This window comes from Sparus aurata, chromosome 10 (genome assembly GCF_900880675.1).
Source record: "Sparus aurata chromosome 10, fSpaAur1.1, whole genome shotgun sequence".
NCBI lineage: Eukaryota > Metazoa > Chordata > Actinopteri > Spariformes > Sparidae > Sparus > Sparus aurata.
Window position 1 is genome coordinate 17,702,327 of NC_044196.1, and position 27,358 is coordinate 17,729,684.

Below are 27,358 nucleotides of genomic sequence, written 5' to 3' on the forward strand. Positions count from 1 at the left end.
TTGTAACATAAATTAAGCTCGGCTATTTGATGCTAATAGGCTACTCTTGTCCTTTTACTGAAGGAAGGTTTGAATGCAGGACTATAACTTGTTGTAGAGTATTCAGGTATTACTGTTGTTACTGTACTGAAAGACCTGAGCAGCCCACTTCTTCCACCACAGCTTGTTTCTAACACAAAGCTCTTTGTTTTGGTCACTTCTGAGGGAGATATATAAATCAGGGTTCGCTTCCTGGTTACCACGTTTCCATGGCAACCATGGAACCTGTCAACAAAACCGGAAACAGAAGACGTGGGAGACGTAAAAATAGGTAAATAACGTTAAGAATATTAATTAGTGCACACGCATAATGTTTACTTTTATACTTGAGTAAAGCTAGCTTACGCGCTTAAGTGTGTTATATGGGCCGTTTTAGAAGTTACATGAATATATTCAGTCGCTGAAAATCTCCGTCAGCAGGTGACTCACTAACTTTAGCCTATGAACTAGCTGGCTGAGTTTCATCACTTTAGGCCATGTTAGCTCAAACCTCTCTTCTGCGTCACGGTGTTAGTAGCATGACGTTTACAACCGCAGTGTTTACTTGGTTCATTTTGCAGGAAACCTACCCACAGAGCTCCTCCAGACGGGCACATGTTTCCAGCTGTGGATGTGAGGAGCCCGGAGACGCCGGATGTCAGTGTGGGCAGACAGGTAGACTCACTGACAATGTCCACTCAACACTGTGGTGATAAGAGTGCATAATATCATTATACACACCAATGAAAAAAAACTGTGTTGAAAGAAGTTCCCAGTGATAGTATTTAACTTTAAGTTTTACTATGGCAATGTAGAAATACTGGTGCAAGTAAAAGTACACAAGTATTAGCATCAAAATGTACCTGAAACAACAAAGTAACAGTACTCAATTTGCAGAAGAATTCGGATATCAATTTGTCCATCACTGTAATGTTGCTTATTTAAAAAAAAATTGTCAAAAAAAAGAAGCAATATCTTAATTTATTTTACTTCGTAAAAATACATCAAAATTTATCTGTGGACTATATTATCTGAATGTATACAATATCAGTAACTAATGTTGTGTTATTTCTCATTTGTCATGTTAGTTTTTGTGTGTGTTATTGGTGATAAAATAAATTAATTTGATAATGCACTTATTTGGCTCTGATGCATTATGGAATCCGCAAAATAACTAAAGTTATCAAATTATTGTAGTGAGTAAAAAGTACAGTATTTGCCTCCAAAATGTCATAACATGGAAGGGTTAGGGTAACTTAAAGTACAGTACTTAGTTTCATTCCATCACTGCGTGTAGAGGAGTATATATTAGCGTAAAAAAGAAGTGCCGAGAAATAGTATTCAGTACAATATGTAACTAAATTTACATTTACCTCCGATTAAAATTGAGCACTCACAATTTCAGCGTTAAAGTTTTAAAGTAAACACTGAGAGTAGAGTGATTATCGATGTGTTATCCTGAATGGGATTTTACAGCTGTGGGTAGAAAAGTTAGAAACAAAAATTGCAATTAAGTGAACATGCGTGAACCTTAATCTGTAAAGTGACCACTGCTTTCAATGCACTCCATTTAAAACACACTTTCACAAAATGGAAATGATCAAATAAATTGCAGCTAACTTCACCAGATGCACATTAACCTCCACCTTTCATGGCACGTGTGACTTCTACTAGCAGGAAACACGCAGGAGTACGCTGGCTCTGCTCTCTGTTAATGCTGTAAGCTACATCTGCGCTTTTCTTGCTATGATGTCAGAAAACGTCTGCTACGCAAAAGACCATTTGGTCATTACCGCCATGGCACGGCTCAGCAAACTTTGTGCTTGTCTTTGTCATCCTTCAGGGTCTGCCAGCACTCCACGTGGCCTGCCTTTATGGCCAGCTGGCCACCGTTCAGCTCCTGCTGGAGTCCAGGCTGGAGTGGATCGACAGCAGTGATGGCCAGGGTTGCCGCCCGGTTCACATGGTCCTGTCCTCCCTGAGTTCCCCTAACGCGTCCTCGTGCCTCAGATACCTGGTGGAGCATGGGGCCGACGTCAACGTGTAGGGGACCTAATGTGTGAATGATTTCTAAATGCAGGTTTTGTTCTCTACGACGACTCAGTTTATAAATGCTGTCAGCTGGATGCAGCAGCACTCAGCTGCACGCTCATTCAGATTCTCATCGCCACTGACGCGCTTTTTAAAAGATACGTTTGGAGTAGAAATAATACTGCAAAAGTAAAATGATGATTACAGTGAGATGATGGTGCAAGTTTGCGCTGCTGCTACTGCTGCAGTGATAATGATGGCAAAGATGATGATTATAATGACACTGAAGATAATCATTTTGACGAGAACACAAAGTTTTTTAAAGTCTTTTTTTCTGGTGTTTCCAGTACGACAGATTCAGGGTCGACGCCGCTGCACCTGGCCGCCTCCGAAGGCCTCCTGGACTGCACGGAGATCCTGGTGCAGGCCGGAGCAGATGTGTCAGCCAAGGACAGCGTGGGACACACTCCGCTGGATTTGGCGCGCATCTGGTGCCGCAGGGAGGTAGCAAGGTAATGAGTCGAAAGAGGAATTCACAGCAAGATGAAATTTTGCTTGCAATTTCCTTTTTTTTTTTTTTAACAGAGTTCATGTGTTTTCTGTGCAGGTATCTGAAAAGTTGCATGTGGCAGAAAGATAAGGGGAAAGAACTGCAGGAGAGGAAGCTGGTTCAAGCTTTATACGGTGATCTGGTGGATATGGTCAAGCTGGACAAGCTCAGTAAAAAGGTCGGTTTGTGTGTGAAAATCCATCCATCCATCCAACGCTATGAGGTGATAATACACTATGAGTGTAAATTACCCCCAAACAATGACAGAATAGATTGTGGTGACAAAACCAAGACTTTAGGGCCAAAACTTGCTCTTTTCCTGGCTTTAACCAAGTGGTTTTGGTGCTTAAACATACCCAGTGTCACCGTTATGCCCCTGAAAGTGGGGAGAAATAATGATGAGAGTGACAATGGTGACATTAGCTCAGCAACAGCTTAAGACTAATGAGGAAAATGCGACAATTGCCTCAGGTATATGGGTGGAATCAAGACTACAGTGTAGATCACCGATTAATACTGTATCCTGCCTCTATGCTACAACAAAGAGCAAAGTGAATAGGAAATTAACACTTTTTAAAACCATTATTTAACATGTGATGCATTTTAGCTGGCTTGAGTCAGTCCTTATGAATGTTTTTTGTTAATGTATAGAAGAAACTGAAGCAACTTACAATGCCAACATTTATTCTGGTGGATTGGGTTGAAGTCAATCATGCTATAATGACATTTGCAGGGTATTTCATGCAAATTAAAGGTGCTATTCACTTATTTTCTGTGTCCATTTACAGACACTTACAGAGGAAAAGATAGCAGAGTGGGCAAACAACAAAGGTTTAGCTCTCCCGAAGGATTTCTCCCCCAGAGCCGCGGTGAGCAAGTACCACACCCAGTGCCTCCTTTCAGAACAGAACAGTTCTAATCCAAAACAAGCCAAGCACCCATTGAAGCACCAGCCAGGGGGCCCTCAGGAGGACGGAGCCTCCACCAAACAACCTCCAGTCTCTCCCTCTAGGCCCTGGACCCTCTTCACGGGCCTCCAGCAAGAGAAGCCCCCGACTGTGCCGGACCTCCGGGACAGCGTGTCAGTGTGGAGGGACAGCAGCAGCAGCAGGCCGCCTCAGTACACCACCAAGTGGGACAGCACGCCTCGTCCTGCCCCTGACCTGCCTCTGGACGTCCTCCAGAGGGTGTTATTCCCGAGAGCCTTCCCCTCCAGGATCAACTCCCATCAGCACTTTGAGCCACAGGACATCCTGGAGGTCCAGCGCAGAGGATACCCCCAAGGCCGGAGCTCCTCCCACTGGACAGAGGTGGCTATGCATTTGGCTGAGGTGCTGGAGCCGGGACATTACTGATCAACACAGTGACTTCAACTCGACCTGAACCAGCGGATGTGTTTAAGAAGTGCATTAAAATTAATCTGATAGTGAAGTATTTTATACATGTGTATAAGGTAGAAAGATTTAGCACGTCTTTCTAGTTTTTATATCAAATAAATTAGTGGAAATTAACGTGTAATACTGTCATTAGAGGATTCTAGGAAAATCGCGTATCTACACAGCATCACATCAAGAGCATAAGAAAGCAGACTTTTCCCTCACAGACTATCCTGCCAACCCACGACGTCGGCTCAAAGTGACAAAATTAAAAATGCCACACACTCCAGACGCCGCGCCTCGGAAAGCGGGGTGAACCGAGGGGTGAGCGAGAGGTGAGAAAACCTCAGTGAACTGGGTCACCTGTCACAGATGTATCCCTGCACTTTCCCTGATCCCCCCCAGGGAACTGACTCGAGGTCCAGGTGAGGGCTTGTCAACAGCATGTGTGTGACTGCGAGCTGTGGCCTGTCAGCTGAAGGTGTGTGCGTCTGTGTCGGGGTTTTGTCTTTTTTCCTTTACTTCATGAAGCACTTCACACCTCAGCGGGGGTCAAAGTGCACAATAGCCTCAACCTGGTGCACCCACAGCGACCAAGCCATATGGGACTTTGACAACACAATGTCATCCAGCTCGACAGCCCCCCCCCCCCACGAACACACACACACACACACACACACACACACACACACAAACATTCTTGTGGAATTCAGGGTGTGACGGTTTGTAAAATCCATGGTACTTCAAATAAAATTCGACATGGAATAGAAAAATTCACTTGATTTAATCAGAAATTATGAGGATCTATTTTCTCTATTATTTCCTTGAACACAACAATGTGAGAAAAAAAAAAACAATTTCATCTGTGTTTTTTTTTTTTTTTTTTCAACAAAATCTCTTCTATTTTATTAAACACTGTGTGCATAACAGCCTACAATGAATCGCACTCAGTAATTGGTAAAAAGAATGTCGGCCTCTTTAACAGTTCTTTCATCAAACCACTTTGAGCAGCCTTTGTCCCCGACACACGTAAGCGCACAAGAGTCATTACACGGGTCTGATCTTCATAAGTGTTTTCATTAGTGTTTGATGTCGGGTTAGACCAACAATCAACGTACAAAAATCTGTTATTACTGTCAGTTTAAAAAAAAAAAACAAACAAAAAAAAAACAGTCCCAACAAAGACAGGCATGTTGCAGACTACAGCGCTGGTGATTAATGAACGTGTGGATGCGAGAAAACCAAAAAAAGAAAAACACGGAAAAGTGCATTGTTCTCGTGGCCACGTGTCGGAGAGAGCCCATGTAGCTCACTTTAATTTAAAGGGTAATTTCACCCAAAACGTCGTTATCTACTCCCCTTCAAGCCGATGAAAAGTCGGGTGAAGTTTTGCATTCCACAAATCATTTCTCGAGCTTCACGGCGCTCTCCTCCAGAAATATTTTGTGGACGTTCGAAACTTTACCTGACTTCCTATCAGCATATAGGTGAGTAGATAATAACAGATAACTTAACCTTTAGGTGTGTTTAATTTGAAAAGTAATCCTTTCCAAGTGCTTTCTTTACCCCCATTGTATTATTTTAATGGGCAGAGACTTTTTATGCCATATGGTCCGATTCCTTTTAATTAATCTTCAGGTGCACTTTCTTATTTAAAGTAATCTTAATAAGCGTTTCTGTGGCAGCCCCAGTCATTTTTCCTCCAGCTGGTTTGCCACTTCAAAGACTTTGCACAGAAATCCAAGCTTGGCGATCAGGATTTAGCCAAAAAGTACCTTTAAGCTGTCTCATTTATCATCAACCCTACTTCTTCATCTGAAAAAGATTTTGTATTTTGTCTCCTATTGCTACATTGCGTATTGAATCAGATGAAGTGTGAACAACATGACACAAATGACAGCAGATGTCATCTCAAGAAGAAAAGTGATCAGGGTTTATCTGCCAAAGTCAGAATTTACATGTATTTGTTGGTTGTTGATTTCAGACCCCCGCGTGTACACATTTTCATACCAAAGCTTAAAAAAATGGAGGAGTCCAACGTGACAATTAGAAAGCATTGCGCTACAGACAAGATCCCCCTCGGTGAGGTCTCTGGTAGATGTTGTTGGCAGTCAGTACAGACGGACAGAAAAAACAAAGAAAGACAAACATGGCCTGTGTAAACTCGTGGGCTCGTCCAGCAGGAAGCTCTGTTCTGTTCGTTGGTCCGTCCTCTTCGTGTGCTCTACTTCCACTTTGGCCACTGATTCGTTTTTTTTTAGTCCCATCCAGAAAGAAAAGCACATCTCCACAGTCCTTCCTGCTTCCCCTTTTCCTCTCGGACATAAACACACACTCACACACATCTCCACTCTCCCAAGGCTGCACCCCGAGTCTGAGCTCCTCAGTACATTTTCTGTCGGCTGGGCAGCACTGCCTCCTTGAGGAAAGAGAACACGAGGAGGATACCGGATCTCTTCCCCCTCTTGCCCTTAGTGAAGTAATTAGACACGACATCATCTACAAAGAAAAAGGAAAAATGTTCATAAATTTACCATTCATTCAGTATCCATATTCTTATACTACCTAAAGAAGTATTGGACCAAACCACTCGGCAATAATCCCGATGAGAATAAAACCAACGCTTGAATTACTTGTTTGATTCTTTCACTGGAAAGTGGGGTACCTATCAAAAAAATCGATTACGTGCTTTGGAAAGTGGCTGTAGAATTTTAAATACATTTTTCTGCATAATTTCCTCTTAGTACAAAGAGAAAATAAACTACACAGATCTTGGAGCGGGGTGAAAAAAAATTACGTGCGCCCAACGTGGGGCTCGAACCCACGACCCTGAGATTAAGAGTCTCATGCTCTACCGACTGAGCTAGCCGGGCTGCAGACAACACTCAGATCACACTCTGTATCCCACATCTAGTTTTAGTTTCAGTTGCTCTGTGAAAGATATGTTTGATATATTTTGAAAGTGAACGAGATTTAGAACATTCTAAATTCTTCAAAAAGACAACTGTAGTTACTTCTTTTCTTACAGAGTAGTTCTAAGATTGCGTTTTAAATCCTCGAAAGTCCAAGAAATGTCCTAAATTACTACTGCTCTCCAACCACACAGGAGGACTGCACCCATAATTGTGCAGTTATCCTCTTTGCTGAAAGGTGAATACTGTATATAGTCTTTACACTATTTTTACCTTATTTTATTATCATTCTCTTTTCATAAATCATTCAGTCACTGCCTCAGCTTTGAGCTGTTGTCACTAATGAATTTCCCTGCTCAGGGAAAAATAATGTCGTCGTATAATCTTATCTGCACTGCCAATTAAAGGACAAATAGAAAAAGAAAAATATAGAACATTACCAATAAACTGCTATAGTTTAGCTGTTAACGACCAACTTTCACGTATCACTCAGCCCTACATCTCCATGTTTTCTTGCTCTGATTATTTGTAGGTCTACCTAATTGCATCCAGGGGCATTTTACTCATACGCGTTTTCAAAATGAGTGTCAAGCTATGTTTAACTGCTCCCAACGCTCCAGTCGAATACAACATACAAGACAAAAAGTGTCTCACCTCCTTGCTGCATGGTGGACGGTAGCACATTTTCCCCCGCTGACAGTGACACGAAGAAAGCGAAGGGGATCACCCACAGGCAGATGGTGAAGTATGCCAACACCTTGATGCCCGTCAGGAACAGAGGGAAAGATTACAAAACAAGGATAGGAGTATAAATGATGTAAAAGAGAGGGGGAGAGATGGGTTTACCTCTGAGAATGGATAATACTCTTGTGCAAAGTACTGGAAGGCCATATAATGGTTCACCACCACCAACACTGAGAGAGGAAGTCGAAGGAAAAGACACAAGATTGTTACGCTTACTGAAGGACAAAAGCGGATTTATTTCAACATAAATACCAGAAAAGCATCTATCCTAGCTGTGCTTAGGAGGAAGAATCTGAGGCCAGCGTCCGTCATATTTACCACAGGAGAGGATGAAGTTCGGGGAGCTCAGCAGTATGTACGGGAACGTCTGCAGCAGGCCGAAGTACACCAGGTTGGTGAAGAGGCCGACTCCCACCATCAACACTGGGAAGCCTTCAAAGATGTACAGACCCGCCAGGACAGCTGTCGAGAACTGGACACATTCACACAAGACACGGGCGTTGTTGTCGCAACGTTTCACTGCCGAATACTCTTCAAATTTGAAGGACGGTGACATTCACTCACCATTATCATGTACTTTATTATTCGACTGGTGGCTACTGTGTATTCTTCTATTAGTTCTGCCAAGTAGTACAGGCCAGCGGCTGGTGGGGAGACAAAGAGAGGGTGAGGAGCAGGAAAAAAGAGTGCCAGAGAGAGAGACATTTAAGAATATGCCTGACTTTATTTTATTGTGGATTGAATAGTTAGCAGGGTGTGGTCGTAAAACTTTGGTGCCGAGATTGTCAAAAGTATTAACACTTTTTTCCATAATATGCGTTTAAAATTACACAATAGCCTTATTTGTTAGTAATGTAAATACCTGTTTGCATGCCTCGTTTTAACAACTCTGTTAAACTATACAATTGGTTAAAAGAATAAAGTATGACGAGCAAGAATCCAACCAAACATTCAAGGGAACCTTTCAGTACTTTACAGTTTATTCTCGGTGCCGACGAGAAATTTCAGTCCGCACCCAAACGTATCGAGATTCAATACCGTGCCGTAGTCAACAGCCAAGGCAAAGCAACAAAGACAGTCCAAATAATATCAGTTCCGTCAAAAACACAGCGATGGCCCTCAGTTACTGAGCCCATGCGGTATGAAGGCCAAACACAACCACGGAAAGAGGCAGGCAATTGATCAAACTAGTCAAAACACGTACGCCAGGGGCTGAGGAGGTGACGGCTCACAGAGCAGAGGCTCATGGGAGAGTCTGAGGGGCTTCATCGCACTAAGGCGTTCGGCACTTTCCAAAAGACAGAGTCAAAAGAAAAAGAGAAGAATAGCCGCAGCAGATTGCTTCGCTCTTTTGACCTTCGTGTACGTCTGCCGGCAGAGACGCTCGCACTAATCTTTGTTCCTCGGCTCGGCACTCAGCAGCTCAGTAAATAAAATAAATAAAATATGAACAAGATACTGGGACTTTTTATTAAAAATAAAATTGCTGCTTGGTGGATTACAAAATGAAATACAGTATAGAATAAACACAATCATGATTGGAATAATAAAAATAATAATAACAGAGTACAGACACAGTTCGGAGGTCCTCAAGTGTCAACTTTGTCCTTAAACCCCTGTGCTGATAAGAGCTGGGACTCACACGTTATATATGCTCTTTCACCTAGTTTGGATTACAGTGTCACAGCTTATGAGTGGCAGCAAACAATGGGAAAGAAAGCTACCGAGTGAGGCAGCCAAAGATAATAAACAACAACAGTAACACTTTCTAACGAGGGTGTTTAAATGTGTCTAATGTCTTAATAATTAGAGCCCAACTGATATATTGGTTGGTTGATTTTAACGCTACGCCGTTTGGTTTATGTACAATATAATGCAGAAAAACAGGCATAGATTCCCAGTGAAGTTTACCATTTCAGTGAAATCATTACTTCTGCCTTCAATAGTCCCTCCATTCTGAATGCTACAGATCGAGGAATTCCTTTTTTTACATCAGTCTATCCTACTGCTAAAGCAAAAATCAGTGTGCTGCTAACTAAGAGCTGGATCTGAGGATATTATGGGATATGTTTCACGGTCATGACTGTTTCGATGTTCTTTTATGAATACGTGACATATGTGTAACTATGTCTTATTTCTGAGTGAACATCTTGAGCGAGCTGCCAGAGGATGCAGAATGAATTTCAGTGGAAAGTTGCAATAAAGTTGTTCCATACTGTATTTCTGTGATGTGTTTGATAACCACATTTGAGCAATTATGGGGGGAAAAAATGTATATTCTTCATATATATAGTTTATATATAGCTTTGGGTAATCAACAAAATCCACTGTCAGTCAGGCTCCATTGATAATAAATAATTTCCTAATGCTTTCCAGATCATTTAAGAGCCATTATTACAAGTTGCAAAGATTTGAGAAATCATTTTGGCTGTTGTCATTTCTATTGAATATTAATGCCCTAACAAATGCTGCCAATCCATTAACAATTGATCAAAAGTGTGCTGTATTGATGTTAATAAGATGGAAGACACCCTGAAGACCTTTTCCAAGCAGTGTGACTTAACAGTTCATCGGAGAAACAAAGGAAATGTCACGCAGGAGTTGCAAAGACACCTGTTAAAGTTGTTTTCACAGCCTGGTGAACGACAAAATGTTCTTATCAGGTGTTTATAATACACCAATATAGTATTAGTAAATGTTTAATTGAACACCAATAAAGCCATATGTAACATCTTATCAACAGGTTGCCGGACGATAAAGTGGTAATTTCTTTCAATCTTAATGCTGTTTGTCTTTTTAGAAGTGTTCAGTTCAGCAAACATGGATATCCTGTTGCCGCCTGACAATAAAAGAGAGACATCCAGTCTGTTTTATGTTCCTGCTGCTACCATGACGTTAAACAACTGACGTATGAGACAGAGATACAGACCTTACTAGTATAAGGTACTGTGACTGACTTTAACAGAGTTTGACAGGCAGCAGCCACACCTGACAGCTGCTGCAGGTGTTACGTGGCCAGGTAACAAACTGGCAACGTGGACACACAGGATCTTCGGCGAGCTTCCAAAAATAAGTTCTACAAACAAATTCAACATGTTGTTGGTCCTGCTCGTGACAGGGAAGTGGGCTGTGAGCTAGACAAGCAGCTGATCAACGAACCCACTGTACTACCTGATGTAAACAATCGAAAATGCCCCCCAGCTAACGTTAGACAGATTTAAATCACTATTATTGGATAGTTCGTGTTAGCAAACATGCTAACGTTCCTGCAGCTGGATGCTCTTTTAGCATAGCTCTTTAATGCACGTCGGACATTATGACCACACAAACGTTGTTTGCCGAGTCATCGCCCAATTGCTTAGTTTGAATAGTTAAACCGAACCGAAAGTGGCTGAAGAGAGAGATAAGGCTAAATGCTAACTTAGCTAACTGTAAGCAAACACTTCATCTAACAGACGTGTTTCCCATGCCCCAACAAAACTATTTAACAACATTCAAATGCAAATATTTAACCACAAAACGCAATATGCATTTAGTTTGTATAACGCAATCTTAAGATATATAACATTATGGTTTTGGAAAGCCAAAAAATAAAACATCTTATCTTCGTTGCCTGTAACTTCCTGTACTGCAACGCTAGCTAGCTAAGCAGCTAGGTAGCTGTTAGCTGAGAGTAATCAGTAATACGGCACGTATCGTATTTATTTGCAAGGACACGCTCACTGCTTGTGTTTGAAAATACATTGGTCAGTGCTTACAAGATCCCCGATTCGTAAAACGGAGCCTTGTTACCGTTAAATGGTGCAACTTCACCTGCTAGCTTGGTCCGCTAGCATTAGCAGGCAAGCAGCAGCTAGTGACGTTAGCGCCTGCAGGGATTCTCAGCATGCACTTACCTATTGCTAGAGTGACGAAGGATATCTGGATGACCAGCGACAGCCAGCTGAGTAAATAAATAAACCACATCTCTCTGCATATGAAACCACACACAGAGATATGAAAATAATACAGAAATCAGCTAGCTGGCTGCTAACTAGCACTGGAACACCGGTCAAAGTTCCTCCCCCTGTATTTTCAGTGCAGGCCGAGGAGAGCAGAAGAGAAGAGGCTCGACTTCAGGTGTGAAGGGTTTGTTTTCGGTTGTAGCGCCACCTGTGGCCGGAGGAGAAGTGCAGCTAACAGATAACTGTCCTGTAAAGTACGTGGGAAACAGCTGCATTTGTACAGTGCTCCTGACAGGAATAAACCAACTGAGCTTACTGTTATGAAATGCTGTTCAAGTGTGTTTAAAGGGTCATTTCACCCAAAAATAGAAATTTTGTCACACTCTCACCCCCTGCCAAAGAAAAGTCAGGTGCATCTCTGGAGCATTACAGCAAAACAGTGTTGCCGGAGGAGAAGTGCAGCTAACAGATAACTGTCCTGTAAAGTACGAGGGAAACAGCTGCATTTGTACAGTGCTCCTGACAGGAATAAACCAACTGAGCTTACTGTTATGAAATGCTGTTCAAGTGTGTTTAAAGGGTCATTTCACCCAAAAATAGAAATTTTGTCACACTCTCACCCCCTGCCAAAGAAAAGTCAGGTGCATCTCCGGAGCATTACAGCAAAACAGTGTTGCAGCTTGTTACAAAACGTAAGAAAACAACTAATTAAAAACATAAAATGGCTCCACACAGATCATTAAGTGTAATCGAGAGCTCTGGAAGCCCACAGATCCTAAGACCTGAAAAAACAATATTTACACCCTCCACACACCACGAATAATATCTCCAGAAATGTTTTGTGGTCTACAAAAAGTACTCAGGTTATGTCAAAACTGTGATGAAATATCACAATATGGTATTAGTCAAAATTCATCGTTTTTTAAAACACTCTTATGATTAATATAATAGTTTTGACTTTGTTGTGTGCATGATTAAGGGGGATTTAGGAGCAGAAATGGAGTATAATACTCCTACTTATCCTTTTATCAGTGTATAATCATACAATATCATAATTTCTGTGTTATGGTCAGCCTTTTCTATTCATGACAGGTGGGTCCTCCTCAAGTTTATATAATGATGAACCACTTGACCCCGTTCATACTTCGGTAAAGCATGTGGCTGTAATTGGTATTTGATTCAACAAAAAACCCAAATGAACACGTTGGCTTATGTGAAAATGTCTTTTTGGATCTCCTTTCACCAACAGAAAACACTTGTGCTGAAACGCCTCGTCATAAGTCCCGCCTTTAATGCCGTGACTTTATGATATCACACTTCATCACCATGTCACACATTCACATATTTGCCTTACGGCTAGTTCGGCATGTAAGAATTGACGTAGCACAGCTGCTCTGTTGTTGTTAGCGTGGAGGGTCAGACGTGTGTGAGCTGACCAATCCGGGCAGGCTGGGCATTGGGGAGGGGGCGGGGCCTTAAAGAGACAGGCGCTAAAACAGGGTGTTTCAGACAGAGGGGGAACACAGTGCTAAAGTCTGAGCATTAAAGCATGTGAACCTATTCTAGTAGCAACTTAAAATAAAATATCTCCCTTAATATAATACTTTCGTTGTTGTCATGCCTTACATCTAATCTGTTTCTTTTTCTTTGCCCGGCAGAAATATGCATCAATTTTTCAGGCAAGACAGCGTTTTACATATATATCATGTGCTGTACTTATAGAATAATAGCATCTCCATCTGCACAACTTCCTGATGCTGTAGGCTGAGCCACTCGAAGCCATCATTACGTTTAACATATAAACATGGCAGTTGAACCAGGAGGTTCGCTGAAAAGATCAAAACTGCTGTCTGGGATGCTGAGAGACATTATTTGCATTTGCTGCATAAAAAAAAAAAAGCTTCCAAAACAAAACAGAACGGCTTGCAGAGATTTATCCACCTACATGCTGCCCTTATTTTTCATTATGATATCAATGAAAGAGAGGTTAAGATGGTTCCTGGTCCTCGGGATGATCCGACTGGCAATCGAGAAAAGCCGGCTTGCATTCAAATCACAGTTGTATTTTCATAAAGCTCTGATGATTTCACTCCAGCGTAGACGGTCAAATAGTCGTGTGATAGCGCGGAGGTCAAGGAAACGTTATTCAATGAGAGCAAAAACATTTAATTCAACGCTTAGGACTCTTGTTAACACGTCCTTTCTGTTACTATCAGTATCTTTGAATATGAGGTACCAGTTTCATTATATGTATGCGTCTTTGTCTCTCTTTCTCTCTCTCTCTCTCTCTCTCTCACACACACACACACACACACACACACACACTGGCTTTCACGTGCAATGATTCAATCACACGGAGAGGGCAGAATACATTACTGCATCCAAAAAGCCGACACCTTAGAGCCTGAGGAGGAAAGACAATAAAAAATGTATGCGAGAGTGAGCAGAGACCCGGACCTTCCAGTAAAAAAGAGCTAAATAAAAGTAAATATATAATGTGAAACAGTGTGAAGACACTAAAATGGTGTCGGAGTCAAAGGTGAGAGTAATTTCATCCTCTTTTCAAATGCTTTCAACAAAGGCAGGCAGGTAGGTGAGCCCGGTGCGGGCTGTTCATTCATGCATGCGTGCGCACATACATACGGCTTCCGTGCGGAGGTGAGAAAACAAAAGGCGACCCCGCCGCATTTAAAGATACTTTCGGGAGGAAGTGACACGTATCACCCGAGGCTCTTATCTCAACGACACCTCTGGGCCGCGGGTGTGAGAGCCCTAATGTGCCTAAATAAATGGCAGCCTCCATCTTTTCTGCCGGATCGCGCTTTAACAGAGAGACACCTCGGGACAGAAGTGAGCAGAGGTATTCATATCACCTGAGTGTTTTTTTTTTTTTTTGGATCTATATCCTGTAGCATAAGAAAACAAAAAAAAAAACAACCTGTAACTTGCACTTAGATCAGAAGAAAAATGACGATGGGCGTCAAACACGGATGAATGAGCTTCATTGCCTTTGACACGCAGCAAGTTCTGGCTATTCGAAGCAGATCTGGGTTAAATGGAACTTGAAAAAAGCTTTTTTTTTCTTCAGCCTGAATGTGGAATTGGATGGGGTTTTTTTTTGCGACTTTCACCTCCTTTCTGATGCTCCCGGGAGGATAAATCAAACTGTCTCTGACATTATTTGACCCAGATGATTACAACTCAGGCTTTTCAACAGAGCAATGTCACCTGACAGTTTATTGTGAAGGATCAGAGTATTAATTCAACACATGCGACACAATAAGTTCATTTGAAGTCTTATATAGTGATATTCTGGAAGTTGCTGATACAAGGAGAAGCATTGAAGGTGAAGTTTACTCAACAAACTCATCTTTGAGTAATGAGTAAGCAATGACACTTGGACTACAGCGATGTTTAAAGACTGTATTTCTCCCTGTGTGTGCCTTCAGTTGTCTTGGCTGATGATCAGCGCCGATGCTCTGATGCGAGAGTCTCTCTTCTCTCTGTTCTGCCTCAGCCTCCGGAGCACAGGGGCGCTGCCGCTCTCGCCCGCCCAGGGAACGTCTGCTGCCGCTGGGACACCCAGCGGACCTGACTGGGGGTCTGGACAAAAAGATTCCTCAGGTTAGACTGAAATCCAAAACAAGGAGAAGTGAAGGATACAAGCCGTTGTGATCATAAACACCATCAATAACACAATCAACATCATAAATGTTTGACTGCTGCAACTGTACATTTAGGGCCCTGAACAGACTACTAACATGGACACCCATGAGACCAGACAATGTTGACCGAAAGACTGTAGGATCAGGGGACAGCGTACTCAGTGTTTCCGCTGAGGAGACCAGGTCCCGGTTCTCTCCCATCGCTCTCCTCCTCCTCTGGAGCACCTGCAGGAGCTCCCCCTCCCCGATATTTCGTCCGGTTCCCCTCCTGGATGGTATCCTGCGGTGGGGCTGGCGTTTAATGTTGTCCTGGTGTGTAGAATATATACAAATGCTTTAAAACGCGGACTCGTTCATCAGTCTTTTAGTTTTAGCTTGAGGACGGTGTGAGTTTAACATTACCAGCATTCCTTTCAACTCCAGGATGGCGGATTTTCTGTTGTCGCTCCTCTGGTCCTGGAAGAAGATTTTTGGATTTAAAGACAGGAAACACGTTGGAGCTTCTTTATGATAAAAACACAAAGACTGTGGAGAGAACTGACCTTCCACGCGCCGTCATCCTCCTGTTGGCAAAATCAGATAATCTTGAGTTTTTATGATCTATTACATACATTGGATGTTTGCGAGTCTATAGGTGGTGAAAACAGTTTGTGCACCTGTGTTCTCTTGACGGGCCTCAGGATGATGCCGTTCTTTATTCTCTCCATCATTTCTTCCACTGCTTTTGCCTTCATGTTGGATGCAGGTGCTGCATCTTAAAGAGTAATGAAGTGGATGAAATATTTAACAGTTTGAAACCTTTGTGGCTAAGAGCTTATTGCCGTGGTGTTTATGGTCTAAACGAATTCTGAACTGAGTCCAACCACACAAACACTTTGAACTGCTCGGCTCATTTACCTGAATACAGTTTGGGCATTATACATTTCTGGAAAACATGGATACATTCAAATCTGCTCAGGTCATACATTATACAATGGATATAATACCACAGTCACATCATGTATATGAGGTGACTTTCATGTCAGGAGAGAGAAGGGATGTTGGTGGCGTAACAGAAAAAGCGACCAAGCGAGAGACCATTGTTTGAGAGTTGTTTAAACGTAATTGTGTGGATATTTTTAGCAAGACGTTGAGGCTTTATCCAGCCGTACTTGTGACAAATAAGGTGTTTTAAGCCAAAACATGATCTTCTCCTCACTCTAGTCAAATGGCTTTTGCAATCAACCCAACCAGAACTGGTGAGCTGGATAAGGGGCACCACTGTTCGAGATGGCAGTTAAACATCTGTCAGCATGAAACCACTGGATATATCTAAGGGGACATAGCACGGCCAAAACATGATCCTCTCATAACCCTAGATAGTTTTAGTGCCTGAAGACAGTTTTCAGTTGCAATAGACAGCCGACAGGCTGGAGACCACTGTTCAAGACTCCATTTCAACATTTGCGAGAATGAAACCATTTTTTTCAGCTGTATCTGTAACGAGGTATTTTAAGCCAAAAGAGAATTGGTTAACTGGGCGAGTTGTTTGCCAAGCAAGAGACCACTGTTTGAGATCTCAGTTGAAACCAGCATGAAACCACTGGATATATTTAACGAAACACTGAACATTTTCCAACCCAAATTTTTTTGTGTCTAAAGATGGCTGCCAGGCAAGAGGCCGCTGCTCAAGACCGCATTTCCACACTGTTTATATTTTGTTGTCTTTGTCCTTTTTCTTCCTTCCATCCCCTCCCCCTATTTAAAGCTTCCTTGGGTCTCCTGAAAGGTGCTATATAATACCAAGATAATATTTTCTGTATTATTTGCATTCGTAAAAAAAACGCTGGATATGTTTTTGTGACGACAGAACCAGGTGAGCCAAATCTCTTTTCCTAACCTTAACCAAGCAGTTTTTGGGCGTAAAACCCGACGAGAGAATAAGCTGAGCATTGTCAAAAAATAAAACTTCAACAAGTTGAACCTAAAGAAATGTAAAATGTCAACATATCTGTGGTTTGCAGAAACATATATTAACAGTATTGGGTTTTACTGGATCTAATTAATATGTTAATTAATACAAGTACATTTTATTTTCAAGGAAATACAACAATCTCTTGAGTGACTCACCATTTTGATCAGCGTTCCTGGCTTTATCTTTCCTCCTGCTTCTCAGGAAATCAAGTGTACTTGGCACATAGAGGAAGAGAGAGAGGTCGCAAAGGGTCAGGCGAACAGTGTTTTACTAAGCGTAAAAATAACCACAAAAAACATGTGAAACTAAAACTGTCCACTGAAACTTCCCTGTTGTTTTAATGTTAGAGGGGAAGGAACATACTTGTTAGTGGTAGTGGGAGGTGGAGGAGGAGGTGGTGGTGGAGGAGGAGGTGGTGGAGGTGGAGTGGGAGTGGATTCCTCCTCTGGTTGATCAGTTTTGTCCTCCTTGTTCTGTGATTCTTGTAACTGTTTCACTGCAGAGGAAGATAGAAAGACACATGTTTCAACAGTGGCGGAATGTAACTACTTTTACCCAAGTACTTTACAGTATTATAATTTATTCAACTTCTACTCCATGACATTTCAGCAGGAAATATTGTACTTTTATGTCTTTAATTATTTGACAGCTTATTAATTATTACCTCCACCAGGGACCCAATATAAACCCTGTTAACCTTTGGCACAGATCTGATGAAGGCAGGATCCCTGAAATGTTTCTCACTATCTTTAACATTGGAACATATGGCCTCTGCTGACGTTTACATTAGTCTCCCAGGGAATGATGCGTGGATGGAAAAAAAAAGAAAAGAAATGAAATCCGGCTTACTTAATTAGGTGGCTGAGATCTATGTCTGTAGCTGGTTTGCTCATTAGCATTTAGCCGTGCATCTACTGGTCCAGACTGGAGCACATCTTTGGTTTCAGTTAGGATGTTTGCCACACAGATTTGCTCAATAAAGTCAAACACGCCTCCACATTTTCGTATCTTCTTATTTGAACTACATTTGAACACACATTTCAAGGAGTGCTATACGTTGCTGGAACCCTTGGTGTTTTTATGGGTATTTGGAACATGTTGGGTGTTTCGGAGACAACGTCTAGAGGAGCCTGCATACTAACTAGCCTTCCGATTTAGCTTTTAACATTCAGCCACAGCTTTTGACCCTTTTCTGCATCAACCGTTCAGCGTGTTTGCTAAGAAATATTCCCCTTCGGCAGCAGGCACCTCTCTCCTGGAACTGTATGACAGAGTTTTTAGCATCAGACAGCTGAGTTTCTGCAGCCTTCCTCTTCTCCTCGCTCTCTTCCAGCTGCTCTCTCAGCTTCTGCAGCTCAGAGAGGACGCCGCTCTCTTCTGCAGCACTCTGACTCTGTTTTACCTAAAAAGAAACAGGGGACATGCTGAAAACACATAAACAGACCAAAGTGGGTGCCCGTTTTTCCTCTCTTTCATCATCTACGCACACCTGTTCCTGGTAATAGCGTTGTATATCGCAGAGGGCAGCGCTGATGGCGGGGATTTGCTCCAGTGCCTGCTGCAGCCGCAGGCCGGTCTCTGAGCTCTGCTCGGGCGCCACGCTCCGACCGCGGGCCTCCGTCTGCTGCGCCATCATCTGACAGGACAAACCAAACACAAGCTCTGATGTCTTAAACGCATCTTTGTGATTATCTGCCTCTACCAGAATGGAAAAAAAGAGTGACAACGAACCACAATTAAGAGGAAGAATAAAGTGAGATCTGAATGGCTCGTTGTTAATTTCCCCCCTCCAGGAGGTTGTCACAATGCAAGAGAAAGTGTTTTTCAAACCAGTGTTTGACTGAACAATGACTTGGAAACCTTGTTACAATTACTCATCTGCAACACTGATGAATAGAAACAATGCAAACGGGATGATTGAGCTGTGACAGAAAGCAACGTTTTCCAGCATTATGATAAGTGGCTTCTCGGGGGGGGGGGGGGGAATGAAAAAATGCAAAGCTTTGCCTCGTTTCACTTAGAAAAAAGTGACTCTTTCTTCTAACTGTGTGACAAATAAATACAACAGCTATAGTTAATAACGATGATAAATGATCAGAGTGCTGAAAACAAACCCTTTGTTGTTTCGCATTGAGTGTATGCAGTTAAAATGTGAGTGTTTAATCGGCGGGATGAGATTAAACGACTTAATCAATCCAAAACGAGTTCGGCCTCCCTTGGTGAACGCCACACCAACAAGATGTCACATGTTTATGAGCAGACTCTAATGTCAGGAAGTGGAGGGGACGGTGGATAGTGGTGGCGTAATGGCTGATTTTTAACATTAACTAATGTGTCTGGCGTTCAAGTTGGACAGAGGACACGGGAGCTATCCAAGATCAGGCCTGCCGTAAGAGAAACAGGAAGCGAGAGAAAACAAGCGGTTCTCATTTCTGCGTTTTCTGCAAACTGAAGCAGCAGGCTTTTCGGTCGAGCTCAGTATCGGGCGCGTGCAGCACGAGGCTCCGGCACCGCAAATTACACAGCACTAATCTCCGGTCTCCCTTAAGCAGAGAGCAATTTTCACACAGCAATTAGCACAATTATTTCATACATACAAACACACACAGCTACACAAAGAGACAAAGACGCGCGCACACACACACGTAAAAAAAACCTCCAAATTGTTTCCTGTCTGAGGCGCTGCATCATTATACCACCACGCATCACAGAGAAGAGGTGTGAATGGTTGGTGTTTTCAAAACACATGAAAACAGACAAATAGTAGTGCACACAAGAGGCATTCAGTGCAGGGGGGGTCTTTTACCATGAATTGAGAGTAAAGGGGCTGAATTGTGTGAACAGTTGGGGGTCCTTTTCACAGGTAAGGACCCCTGCGAGGCAGCCCATTGTGCGCCTGTCCGGTAAATGGAGGACACCGCGCACAAAGGCGACAATTGCTATATGCTCGGCAAAACATAAAGGTGTCAGGCAAAGACAGGTTGTGCTTAAAGACCACTATTCTCCTTCAGCGGCGGTGATGACCACTAATTATGGGAGAGGGAGGGGCTAAATGGGCAGGGAAGGGAACAGAGAGATGTGCTTTGAAAGAAAAGGCCTTCATTATAGGAGCAGCTGTGGCAGGAAAAAACTGTGTGTTGTGTGTGAGTGTGTGTGTGAGTGTGTGTTTGGGTATGTGGATTTTAAGTGAATTGGTGTTTTTTCCCGCATGTGTACGAGTGTGTGTCCGCTTTTGTGTTCTGTGTGTGTGAACACCTCGCCTCACACAGAGAGCGCAGATTTGACCAAAGTGTCATCAGTGTGAAAACAGAGAATGGAGAACCCTTCTCCTGTCCCACCGCATCAGCTGCACTCTGACAGCGGAAGTGTGTGCGTGTGTGTTTGTGTGTGTGTGTGTGTGTGTGTCCTCTCTCCCCCCCCCGTCCTCGTCAGAGTGTCCGCGTGTTGGACGTAGCCGCCCTAAGGTCAGCGACAACACTCCTGCGCCCCTTCCTGTTGCACGACCTGTCACCCGCTGTGTCTATAGGTGTGAATGTATGACAAAATGTTTTGCGGCATGCAGAAAAAACCCACACATGTGCACAAAACGCACACAGGCACGCACGCATGCCACGCGCTCGCACCTGGTGGGCGAAGACTTCAGCGTGCTGCCGGAGGCCCGTCTCCAGCTCCAGCTTCTGAGACATCTCTGTGAACTCCTCCGTGACAAGCTGGGAGACTGTGCACGTACACACAAACACACAATTAGGTGACATTTACAACAGCATTTTCTTGCCACTCATTTTTCGACCGAGGAACTGATAAATGAATGGCTGAAATGATTCATTGCTCAAGGAATGAGTCAAACTGCAAACGATAATCACATTCTATGAAGCAAAAATTCCAAATATTCGCTCACAATCGCACAATTATGATCATTTTTTGCTTTCCTCTGTTTTATATTAAATGTATTGCCATTGTATTGGCGTGGCAGCAGAAATCTCAGAGAAAACATATTTCAGGTCACGCAGATACTTTTTATGTGGTTAGAAATCGCTAGAAGTAAAGAGAAATGTGGTGTGTTTCTTTTTTTTTCAATTTGTGTGAAATGACCCTTTAAATATCATCAAGCGTTTGGTTGGACGAGACAAGAAATTGAAACGTGAAAAACTGTTTGGTGATTTTCCACAATTCTATTTTTTTAAATGTATTTATATTTTTTGTTTTAAAAATGATTCAATTGTTCAGGGGGAAATATACGAAACATAAAAATGTAAATGTTTCCACACTACAAAAATAAAAATGAACGAGTATCAGGTTACATCATGTTACAACAGGAAAGGTTTATTCTTATTACAAAATGTCTTTCTTACCATTAAAAGATATTTTTCCATTATGGCATCGAACAAACTTTACTTCACGTTATTACGAGAAACTTTTCTCGGTCCACGCCCCCCCTGGTGGGCTGTGACGGTACTGCAGGTTGGTGGCGCCAGGTAATTTACAACAAATAAATACAAAAATATTCTTTTTCAACTTCGTAATTAAGTTTCATGGTTACTAGAAAATGTTTATGGTTAAAGATATATCTTTACAGAGAAGGGCATTAACCTAAATGTTATTCTACGCTTATCCGGCCTATTTTTATCTGGTGTTGTGTTGATACGCCTTCTAATGACCTTAATCGGCATCACTGGGTGCCATTGCAGGAAACACAATTCAAAAAGTGCAACATTGAAACCAGAACATTTCACTTATTGAGTTTTTCATAATAATGTGAAAATGTTTTGTTATAACACGATTCTTGTTAGAACAAAAACTATCTCGCCTTCTCACGTGTTGCTGATCCATTTTTCTTTTTCTGGCAGCAATAAGCTTCTTTAAAATAACGATTAAACTCATGAGGACTCACCTCGTTTGATTTTATTCATGGTCTTGCTCTGTTTCGTCATCCTCATCAGTATGGCCTCCTTCTCATGGACCTCCAAAACTAGCTAAGAGACAACAGTCTATGATAAGGTAAACATACACAAACACATATTCACACACGTACACACCGACAGGGATATACCTGCTCTCTGAGTTGGACCTGCTCTCTGGTCAGATTCTCCACCTGTTGCTCGAGCTGCAGCTTCTCGGCCAGCAGACCGTCCACTGACGCCTGCAGCTCTGACACAGGAAGAGATCCACGATGAGACCAGAAAATAATCCACCGCCTAATTCTGAATCACCTGACTTCTCATCACGAGCAGTTTTTTTGACTCACCTGCGATCTTGGCCTGACTCTCCAGCAGCAGCGTCTCGTCGTTGCTCCCCGCACCAAAATCGACCACGTCACAGTTCACGGCGGAGTCGGCCTCGAGGTCAAAGGTCACAGCGGCCAAGTTTTCGGGCAGCTCCGGGATGAGCGGCATCAGCATCTGGCTCTTCCTCTTCAGGACTTTGTTCTCTTTGGTCACCTAGGCAACAGAGGGGACGATGGCTAGTTTGTGTTACGTTCATCCACGAGTGGTGGAAATGGTGACAAGTCATGGGAGATGGAAGCAAGGGAAGGAAGAGTCAAGGAAATGAAAGGATGGGGAACAAATGAAATAAAAAGAGGCATTAAAAGGACACAAACGCTTTGAAAGGACATGAGGAGGGAAATGACCGGAGAGGGTACAGAGAAAAGAAAAAGACGGACAACAAAGCAACAGGAATTGACAAGGGATAGGAAAGGACATAGCCATGGAAAAAAAAAGGAAATGACAGGATAGGACAAAGGAAAGAAACAGGCATTTCCATATAAGGATGGGACACAAAAGAAACAGGAGGCATGAAAACAAAACATTAAGGACATAGAGAGGGGAAACACAAAAGTAAAGAAAGAAAAGGATATCGGGGAGGAAATTAATAAAATAAATGAAAATAAATGAAATGAAAGATGGGAAAGGAAAGGAAAGGAAAGGAAAGGACGTACTTTGACAGCCAGCACCTCAGCAGTCTCCCTGCAGGATCGCTCAATCTGGAACTGCATCTCCAGCACATTAATCTCTTTCAGGAGCTGATTGGAGACTTAAAGTGAAAAGGGGAAAAATCATTAGCCATCTCATGGTCATCTGGATGAAAATATAAGACAGGAGGACCTGAGCCGAGATTACAAACAACTCGCACAGAAAGAGCCTTAGGCATAATCCCCCGTTACTGTGTGAAATTGGCACGCCAATGTTTGTTTCGTCCTTCCTCTTACGTATTTTTGAGACTTTTCATTCCCTACAGATGAGACTTTAGGTCTATCTATCTGCTCTGTGACGCATCAGATAATTCTCACCTTCCTCCAGTTCAGACAGTCTCTGATTGGCTTCATCCCTCTGCATTTCCAGGATCTCAAACTAACAATCAAACAAGCAAAATATGAGAAATGAGTCAAGTATTTCATTGTTATCTTCTATAATCAGACGATTAAAAATCTAAATTTTTTCTCAGCCACAGACGGTCCAAATTGTATGGCATTTCTATTGCTCTACAATCGCATGGGGAAACCTCACGAGTACGTCTGGAGCAGGATATTCAGTGTTTCCGCCCATGTTAATGATTAGAAAGTGGCATTAATCAACCAGTCATTTACAGCCCGTCGCCAACAGAGATACCTGAATGTCTCCCTCATCTTCAGAGGATAAATCACTCTCTCCCTCAGACTCTGTGGGCAAAAGAAAATCATTTTAATCGTCAAGCAACAGACAGATTGTGAAACAGAAAAAGGGCGCCCATGGGCTGGAGATCCTCACATCCTGTCGGTGTGACTACATGAGGAACCTCACGAGGCCATGTGAAGGAGGCTGACGACAGAAAAACAAGAAGTGAAATCACAGAGGGATCCTACATAAACACTTTTCACTTTCTGTAGCTTCTGACTGACAGAAGTTTCGAGCTGCGACTTTACTTCGACATTTCACAAGTTCACTTGTGTTCTTGCTGATAGATTTATGAGAACAGTGATACCATTGTTACATCCAAACAGGAAGCAGTCAAGCACAAACCTACAATGTGCAGATTTAACACATTGTGTAATTCACACAAGATATAACGTGTTAATAAGTGACCTCTAGATGCTGGTTGATGGATTTCTTAACCTTCATGCAAAGCCAAGCTAGCTGGTTACCACTGTTTCCATTGTGCTAAGCTGAGCTAACTGGCTGCTAGCCGCTGCGTCATATTTACCTGACAGATATTAGATTGGTGTCCATCTTGTTATCTATTTATGAGCAAGAAAGTGTATTAATGTGCTGTATTTCCCAAAAGTAAGGTGTCTGGCCTAGCTTAGCGTGGATATTGGAAACCAGCATCAAGCTCTGTCTGAAGGTATCGAAATTCAAAAAAGAAAAGAAAAGAAAGGACAACATTACATTGGTTAAATTACATTTTTTGACAGTTAGCACCTCAACACTCCAGGTTGTGTATAGCCTTGCTTACCTTAGCACAAGCAACATCTATAGCCAAGCTTGAACTGGAAACAGCATTGACCAGATAACCTGGCTCAGTCTGAAAGTAACAAAATCTACCAACCAGCCACTTGTTCTTTGTTTCACCTGTAAAAAAAACTGTGTAAAAGCTGCAATTTATGGTTTTAAGTGAGGTTAAATATGGGACTTATTCACTTCTAGCCAAGAAGCTGCCCTGCACATGACCCCATTCTTTACACTGGGCTAAGCTAACTGGCTGTTGTCTGTAGCTTGATATTTAACAGAAATGACAGTGGTAAAGATCTTTCCATGCTCCTGCCAGGAAAGTGATTCAAATATTCCGCAATGTGGTAAACTGTAAGTAAGCACTGACTCACTCCGGCTAACACCTATATAGCCTAGCTTAGCTTGAAGACTGGAAACAGTGGTGACTAGCTAACAGAAAGGTACAAAAAAATCCACCCAACTGCCACATTGAAGCTCATTAATGAATGTTGTACATGTTATTGTTTCATTTTTTCAAAACTGTTTAAAAGTTACTGGAGTTAAATACAGGACTAATTAGCTTTACCCAGCAAGAAGCTTTCCTGCACATTAGTCCCAGTCTGTAAGCTAGGCTATGCTAACTGGTTGTTGTCTGTGGTTTTAAGTGCGGTTAAATGTTATTTAATCGCTTTGTCTGTCAAAGAAACTTTCCTGCACATAAACACAACTCATGATGCTAGCAAGGCTAAGCTTCATATTAAACAGAAGTGAGAGTTGTACCAATCTTCTCATTAACTATGAAATTTGCTTTAATTGAGTTAACAACTGCAAAAATCCACAAAGTTTATGGTTCATTAAAAGGAAATCTCTATTCAAGAAATATTAAGTGAAAAGAAAAATTCTGAACTAAACCCCATTTGACTATCTTATTCCACATGCCCACAATGACTAACGTGACTCATTTAGATACTGAGAGATCTTATTGAAACTGCAAAATTCATCATGTGACCCAACTTAGTATTTCAGCACCAGTTTTCATCCACATTGTCAGGTCTTACCTGCGGCCCCGCTGTCCTCATCTTGCACCCACATGATGCCGTCTGCAAGGTTTTCAAGTTTTGAACTCCTTGTTGACCAAATATATAAAAAAAATATGCTTCCTGTCTGACTAGCAGTCGCCCTTCTATGGAGGAAGCAAGTAGGAATCTCTGATTAAAACCCTCCCCCACTGTCATGACTTCTGAAAGAGGAACTTTAGTCTCACACTGGCTGAAATAACATCTTAATCACCACAGTCTCGTGTGAATTTATAGACACATAGGCACAGTTTTTTTAAAATGTATTTTTGATTGCATTTTATGTAAATATTGCAGACGTTTATTGAATTTTGATGTTACATGTAAGCTACAGGACCATGCATGTTCTCTCCAAGGGACGACACTGTCTCTCCACTGCAAGTTCAGTGTCAGTCAAGCAGCCTGAGCAACACCATAGCTGCTCTCACTCCTCTATTAGCGTCTGTGCTGCAGAGTTCATGACCTCTGAAACATCAGAGCTGCCACGGGAATCAAAATTATGGCCAATAATTCAGGACATGAAGTTGATGACATGCATTTCTCTACTATGAATAATAATAATAATAAACAACTCCTTTATTTATTCATCGAGGAGCACACTGAGAGTTTGGTCAGGGTTAAGTACCGTTTGTGTTTAAATCTCTGAGGGTTCATTTGTCTGGCTTGATGCTCCGGAGGGGTTTAGTCTGTCAGGGCAGGCAGGAGGCCGAATGGAGAAGGAGTATCTTAAAGGATTTATTCTATATTTTTCTTACTTTTAAGAACATCCCCTGAAATTCTTCTCTCAGGGCTTTCTTACTTAGCACTAAGCTATTGGTTTTTACAGAAGACATTATTCATTTTAATTACTTAAGCAGGGTATAATTTCATTTTTTAAAATCAGGCTAAGTAATTCATCGAAACATCTGGGCACTGTAGTTTTTATCAAACATCACTCAAACACAAGGAAAAGGTGCTTTTGCTGAGGACTATTTTCAGCGGCGGATTAATACACATTTGCGCACTATTATTTAGGCTACAGTAGCACAAAGGTGTATGCAGGATTGACTCAAAAGAAATAGTGTTGATGTCTGCTGAATTTAATCGTACGATAGCAAATGTTGTTAATGACGAGGTTATGCACGCAGACATTTTTTGAGAGAAGGAAGCACGGCGTGTATCCACCACCCCGAGGTCGTCGACGTTGTTTAAGTGCAATAAAAACACATGTTAAAGGTGGCTGCAGGTACTTGTCCACAGTCTATTAGCAGCAGAGGCATATTAAGTCATAATTGATAGAATAGAACTAAAGTATAGGATGTATTTATGGCTGTAATGAATCAAGTGCAATTAATAAATTCATCTAATAATACTATAATATAGGTGTGAGGGTGTGGAATAACTTTAGACAGATTAATTCAATATCCACAGACAAAAATGTCCTCAAGGTGCTTTCAATGTACCATCTGACATTTTAGGAATTTTTCATTAAATCATTCACATTGTGTGCTCAGACATGCCAAAGGGACATTCGACAATAAATATGTTTTAGAAACCCCGATGAAAATATGCAATCTGAAATAATGAAAACACCCCGCACAGCTGAGCGATGTGATTCGTCGCCGTGACGTCCTTGCGATTTAATGAGTCCTTTCTCTCTCAGTGTGTTGCTCTCTTTACAGGCACCACCTGGGCACCAAAAC

General features: G+C 42.1%; 3 protein-coding genes and 1 non-coding gene across 5 annotated transcripts; 1 reads left to right on the top strand and 3 right to left on the bottom strand.

Moving 5' to 3' along the window:
* Nucleotides 1–209: 209 nt before the first annotated feature.
* ankrd53 (ankyrin repeat domain 53) lies at nt 210–4,110 on the top strand. 2 transcript variants are annotated; one of them, XM_030431686.1, is made up of 6 exons: nt 210–310; nt 600–693; nt 1,862–2,061; nt 2,397–2,561; nt 2,657–2,777; nt 3,388–4,110. In XM_030431686.1, exons 1-6 carry the CDS (start codon nt 249–251, stop codon nt 3,952–3,954), a joined length of 1,209 nt encoding a protein of 402 aa, XP_030287546.1. In that variant the 5' UTR covers nt 210–248; the 3' UTR covers nt 3,955–4,110. The 2 variants fall into 2 exon arrangements, with proteins under 2 accessions (XP_030287546.1, XP_030287547.1); XM_030431687.1 differs by lacking the exon at nt 210–310 and adding an exon at nt 319–459.
* Nucleotides 4,111–4,740: 630 nt separating this feature from the next.
* On the bottom strand, nt 4,741–11,746 carry tex261 (testis expressed 261). The gene is made up of 6 exons (XM_030431688.1): nt 11,528–11,746; nt 8,196–8,275; nt 7,950–8,103; nt 7,734–7,801; nt 7,542–7,644; nt 4,741–6,474 (listed from the first exon to the last, which is right to left on the bottom strand). Exons 1-6 carry the CDS (start codon nt 11,595–11,597, stop codon nt 6,359–6,361), a joined length of 591 nt encoding a protein of 196 aa, XP_030287548.1. The 5' UTR covers nt 11,598–11,746; the 3' UTR covers nt 4,741–6,358.
* trnak-cuu (transfer RNA lysine (anticodon CUU)) lies at nt 6,776–6,848 on the bottom strand. Its single transcript has one exon. It is a non-coding gene; the product is annotated as a tRNA-Lys (tRNA).
* Nucleotides 11,747–14,782: 3,036 nt separating the features above from the next.
* shtn2 (shootin 2) lies at nt 14,783–25,793 on the bottom strand. Its single transcript, XM_030429730.1, has 17 exons — nt 25,659–25,793; nt 23,803–23,852; nt 23,484–23,544; nt 23,133–23,227; nt 22,440–22,632; nt 22,245–22,342; nt 22,086–22,167; nt 20,818–20,912; nt 18,684–18,830; nt 18,443–18,596; nt 17,558–17,690; nt 17,350–17,408; nt 15,897–15,994; nt 15,783–15,803; nt 15,643–15,696; nt 15,399–15,549; nt 14,783–15,178 (listed from the first exon to the last, which is right to left on the bottom strand). Exons 1-17 carry the CDS (start codon nt 25,690–25,692, stop codon nt 15,021–15,023), a joined length of 1,683 nt encoding a protein of 560 aa, XP_030285590.1. The 5' UTR covers nt 25,693–25,793; the 3' UTR covers nt 14,783–15,020.
* Nucleotides 25,794–27,358: the final 1,565 nt, after the last annotated feature.